This window comes from Elephantulus edwardii, unplaced genomic scaffold (genome assembly GCF_000299155.1).
Source record: "Elephantulus edwardii isolate Elephantulus edwardi_28Jun2011 unplaced genomic scaffold, EleEdw1.0 scaffold00019, whole genome shotgun sequence".
In the NCBI taxonomy this organism is placed as follows: domain Eukaryota; kingdom Metazoa; phylum Chordata; class Mammalia; order Macroscelidea; family Macroscelididae; genus Elephantulus; species Elephantulus edwardii.
In genome coordinates, this window is record NW_006399769.1 from 8,394,468 (window position 1) to 8,400,212 (window position 5,745).

The 5,745-nt window shown below is 41.7% G+C and overlaps 1 protein-coding gene across 1 annotated transcript; it reads right to left on the reverse strand.

The window, feature by feature from the left end:
• Positions 1–3,935: 3,935 nt before the first annotated feature.
• Positions 3,936–4,371, reverse strand: LOC102858001 (40S ribosomal protein S15a-like). Its single transcript, XM_006882322.1, has one exon. It carries the CDS (start codon positions 4,366–4,368, stop codon positions 3,976–3,978), a length of 393 nt encoding a protein of 130 aa, XP_006882384.1. The 5' UTR covers positions 4,369–4,371; the 3' UTR covers positions 3,936–3,975.
• Positions 4,372–5,745: the final 1,374 nt, after the last annotated feature.

The window sequence follows — 5,745 nt, forward strand, 5'->3', positions numbered from 1 at the left end:
GAGTCTTATTGTTTTAGTGTGTGTGTGTGTGTGTGTGTGTGTGTGTGTACCATCAAATCAGATCTTACTGGTACAGGAGGAGATTGTCTCTCCTCCAGCAGAGCATCTGGTGGATTCGAACCATGCACCCCTGAGATTGCAGTGCAGCTTCTTGCTACTAGGTAACCAGAGCTGGCCATGTACTTCCTCTAAGATGGATTTACTTCTTCTTCTGCAGGCGATGTTGTAGTTGTTGTGTACCAGAGTCTGAACTGACCCATGGCTGACCCTCGGGCAGGTTTTCTGAGGCAGTTAATCACACAGGAGGAGATTGCCCATCCTTCTCCCATGGAGCAGCTGGTAGTTATAGTATAGTCAATATTCCTTGCCAACACTACATCAACTAGTCTTTGATCTTTCTTATTCGTTGTTCAGCTTTCAGAGGTACATGACTCAAAAACCTCACTGCCACCAAGTTAGAACCTAGACCCAACTCATAGCTGACCCTCCAGGAGGTTCTCAGAGTTTTTAAGTCCTACAAAAGGAGATTGTTGTTTTCCTGAGAAGCAACTGGTGGATTCAGACTCCCCAGAGAGGCACATTCTTGAGGTGGGTAGAGCAACTCCTTGGTGACCAGAGCTCCCTCAGATACATGTGAGGTGAATGGGGGGATCCCCAAACAAACTAAAATGTGTTTTGGAACAGGTGCACCTTAGTCTTCAAAGTGATTTCTTTGTTCTTCAACAGTTTAGAGCTAAGTTGCTTGATACAGTGCATTATTTGATTTCTTTACTGTTTCCATGGATGTTGATTGTGGATCCAAGTAAAATGAAACCCTTCATAGTTTCAATCTTTTCTCACTTTGCCAAGTTGTGTATTGGTCCACTTGTAAGAATTTTAATTTTCTTTATGCTGAGGTATAATCCATACTAAACCCCATGATCTTTGATTAACAGCAAGCAAGTTTGTGCTATCTGCATATCACCATTTGTTGAAGCATCTTGCTCCAATTCTAATGCTACATTCTCCATATGGTCTGGTTTCATGAATTGTTTGCTCAGTGTGCAGATTAAATAAGTAAACAGGTTTGACACACACCTTTCTTCATTTGAAGCCATGCAATGTCTCCTTGTGCTGCTTGAATAACTATCTTTCCTTCTATGTGTGAGCTCTGCACAGTTAAATGTTCTGGAATTCTCATTCTTTGCAATGTCATTTATAGTCTGTTAAGATTCACACCGTAGAATGCATTTGCATAATCAATAAAACACAAGTCAATATCTTTATGTTCTTCTCTTCTTTCAGCCAGGATTCATCTGATGTCAATAATGTTTGTTGTCTCACATCTATCAGATGGACTTGAATTTCTAGCAGTTCCATGTTGATTTGTTGCTCCAACTGTTTTTAAATTATCCTTAGCAAGATGTTGTTGTTGTTGTTGTTGCTATGTGCTGTCAAATTGCCTGACTTATAGAGACCCTATGTACAACAGATCTGAAGCCTGCCCTGACCTGAGCCAGTCTCACTGACTCCGATACATCAACCTCCATTGCCCCAGTTATTGTATCAATCCATCTCATCCAGGGTCTTTCTCTCCTGCACTGTCCCTCCACCCTTCCAAGCATGAGGTCCTTAACTTGTTTCACCCTCTCATGTGATATTAATTTTTTGTTTGATGATTTCTGTATCCTATTGAATCACCTTTCTTTGGAGTGGGTACAAATATGAATCTTTTCTAGTTAGCTGGCCAGCTTTCTTGGCCAACCAACTAGAATTCCTCCAATTTGTTGGCGGAGCAGAGTGAGCATGTCCAGGACTGCATGCATTTGTTGACACATTTCAGTTGGTATTCCATCAATTCCTGGAGCCCTGTTTTTGTCAATGCCTTCAGTGATGTTTGCACCTCCCTCCAGAAATGTTTGAGGGAGCCCTCCTGACCTAGTCCATGTGAATCTGCATTCTAAGCCAGAAAACCACACATTTCTGGCAATTTGCCGCTTTGAAAACCCAATGGAAGGCCAGCTCTGAGTTAGTTCTGACTCAGTGACAGTGAGTGAGTGAGTGTGAATAGTTGAAGATGAGCCAATTCTTTTTTTGTACAGTGACCCGGCTTATTGCCCGTCCAGCTTCTTTTGCTGCTTATTGCATCACTCAATATAATCCCTTGCAGACGCTTTTAAGATTACAACCTGACGCTTAGGGTTTGGTTTTGTGGTTTTTTTTTTCTTTAGTTCTTTCAGCTTGAGAAATGCCAAGCATATTTTTCTTTTTTGGTTTCCTAACTCCAGTTCTTTCTTTGCATCTTACATTATAATACTTTATTTTCTCAAAGTAAGAAATCTTCAGTTCCTTTCTCTTAAGTAATTGTTGTCTCCACTCACTTTTCACTTCTCTGCATTCTGCAGTCTCTTCGGAGATTCAATGTGGTCTTCTCTCTCTACCTCTTTTGTTCCCCATCTTGTTATTGACCTTTTGCTTTCTTCAAGATGCTCCCCTCAATGTTATCCCAGAACTCGTCTAGATTTGATCGTCAGTGTTCAGTGAGTCAAACCTATTCTTGAGATGGTCCCTAAATTCAGATGATATATACAAGGCCATAATTTGGCTCTTGTGAATTTGTTTTCATTTTCTTCAGTGTCAACATGAACTTGTATATGAGTAACCGGTAGTCTGGTCCACTATTAGGCTCCTGGCCTTGTTTTGCCTGATGAAGAATTGAGTTCCTCCACCACCTCTTTCCACAGACATAGGCAATTTTGTTCTTGTTTTATTCCATCAGGTAAGATTCGTATGTATAGTTGCCATTAATGTTGTGTTGGTTTGTTCTGTTTTTTGGTGTTTTGTTTTTTTTTAAAAAAAAGATATTTTCAATGATTATATCATTGGTATAAAATGCTATCATGCAGTCTGGCAGTCATTTCTACCATCAAAGCCTTATTTTCCAATAATCAAGCCTTCTTTAGTTCTAAACTTCACATTCCAATCTTGATTATATGTATTATCTATTTCTGACTACAGAATTTGCAAAAATCTTCAATTTCTTAGTCTCTGGTTTTAATGGTTGTGTAAATTTCAAGAATAGTCCTATTAACAGGTCTTCCTTGTACACATAGTGTTATTAAGAACATTGTATTTCTGCAACAATGAATGAATAAATGGAAACCCAAAATTTCTGTAAATGTTCATTAAAATTAGTAAAATTTAATTAAAAAAATCTATTGTATAAAAAGAGCAAGGGAACATGGCATAGTTTTATTTTTCTGTAACTTTTTTTAGCTTTATTTTATATTTATTTGCTTACAAAGTTCATATGCATCTTGTTTTGCAATATTCTTCATTCATACTGTGTTTCATACAATCATTCCCATTAATCATGTTTTATAAAATGAATCACACTTGGACTAAGCTCATCCTTATTCTATCTTTTCAGGCCCCTCCTGGATCTTTCCTGTTTCCTTTTTTCCTCTCCCTCCACCCATCAAATTATGAAACCCTGTGGTTTTACCCTTAACCATCTTCACCTCTCTCCTCTCACCCCTTTCCCCTTTTCAGTCCCCATATATGTTTTACTAGCTATCCTTTCTTCTAGTGTATGCAGGATTTTCAGACCATGATCTTTCTGATTACTTGCTGTGCGTGACTATCATTACCATCCCCAGCACACTTGAGCCTATGGCCACAGTCACTGTATCAATAAATCTCATTAAATAAAAAAAAGAAAAGAAAAGAACATTGTGCTTCAAGACAGATCTTCAAATATTCTTCATTTTACCATCCCTGCCATAGTAAACCATATGATTGCCTTCTTCTAAATGGCTCAGTACCAGGCTATTTTTGCTCACCAATGCATAAGATACTGATCTTTGTGCATTCCATTTCATGAGTCAGTGCCTTTTAACTGTAGATTGACTGAATGCTAGTTAACAGCATTGAAAGGAATCTTTTTTTTTTTTTGAAGTCCACTGAGGCATTTTATTTGCACTGTTTATTACATCTCTAGAAAAAGAATCCCAGGATTTTTCCTCCTGTGTGTTTTCGTCTTGCTTCCTCGTGGTCCATGATGCCAGCTGAGGTTGTCAATACAATGAAACCAAACTGACGGGACGGGAGCAGATTATTCTGCCACTTTTCTAGATCTTTGAGCTGCACATCAAATCTGGGGCTGATAACGCCACACTTGTTTAACCTGCCTGTGAGGTTGACAACAATTTTCCCCGCTCTGTGATCATCAATGATTTCAAATTCGCCAATGTAGCCATGCTTCATCATCACGGTCAGGAACCGCACGATGACTTTGGAGCACGGCCTGATGAGAACCTGGCGCTTGCCTCTCTTCTCGGCATTGTTGATGCTCTTGAGAGCGTCGGCCAGGACGTTCATGCGCACCATTGTGGCAGCACGGACATAATAAGAATCTCTGGAGTTATATTATACAGCTTTCTACAACGCATGAAGCCCTCTGAGCCTCAGTCTGCACCATGGAACAACCACTGGGCCTTCCCCTCCAGATGACTGAGAGAATGGCCAGCAATGCTGGACCTGAGGCCTAGGCTCTGTTTGTTCAGTAAATGCTGGCTGCCACTGGTTTACTCCTTTCATTGGGACTGGTGAGGCAAACATCTCTCTCCACTTTACAAATGAGGAAAGAGACCAGGAGAAGTGCTTTTCTCAAGACCCAGCAGAGCCTGAGATGCAGCTGCAGAATGCTTCATCCGGCTTATTGTGGGCATAGAAGCTGTCCCTATAGTTTTGAAGAGCTCTCATGAGTGAAGCCAGTGTCCTTTCAGAGGGATGGGGGTCCTCATCCCCCTACCCAGTGAGGAGGGGTCAGTCAGGCTCAGGGGGATCTCAGAAGAAGAAAGGACAAGACAGGACAGTTGCCTGGGGTGAACAGGCATCAGGTGTGGACAGTTCAATGTCTGGGAGGTCAGAGCTTGTGCTCCCTCCTGGTTTTGTCCAAGGACAGGAAATGAGGCCATTTTTTTTTCTTTTTTGACCTCAGGGAACGTTTGCTCCAAGGATTCCTGAAGCTGGGCCTGCAGTAGGGAGTTGACAGTTGAAGGAGAAGGCATTATGACCGAGAGAGCTCAGAATCAGAGACTTCCCAGCCACAGCTCAGCCTGGTGGCCTCAAGTAAGCTAGGAAGGCTCTAGTCCCATGAACTTAAATGCCCTTCCCAGTGAGTCTTTGGGAGAAGTGGCTCTACTAAGCAGGATGTATGTCTTTTTGTGTATACAGGAGAAAACATGAGAAAGAGAAAATTCTCCTTAACAAGATGGAAACCCAGAGAAGAGAGAAGGTGGGTGAAATCAGAAAGCAGTGAAAACTCAGGAGAAGCTAGCTATGGTGCTAGTCAGAGTCAAGGACAGGGCAGCAGGAAGGTTAGAGGCTAAGGGAGCAGCAGCCTGAGGCTGCTTCAGTGGGCCTGGACCAGCCAGCTCTGGACCACCCAGGGTCCACCCAGAGGAGGAAGCATCCTGTCCCTGATTCCTCATCTGTTATTTCCCAACTCTCTACGGTTCCTTGGAGATTTTGTTTTATTGAAAGGCCCCTGAGTTCAGAAAGGCGTAAAAAGTCCAGATGTGGCAAAAGACATGGAAAGAATTTTCACAGAGGAAGATAATCGAATGGCAAACAAACACATGAAGAAATGCTTCAAATCACTGGCAATAAGAGAGATGCAAATCAAAACCACAGTGAGGTACCATCTCACTCCAGTGAGAGTGGCAAAGTGTAACAGGCAGCAAGTAGTAGATGTTGGAGAGG

Excerpts from the sequence above, each read along its gene's own strand:
- LOC102858001 (XM_006882322.1), bottom strand. The coding sequence starts at position 4,368 with ATGGTGCGCATGAACGTCCTGGCCGACGCTCTCAAGAGCATCAACAAT.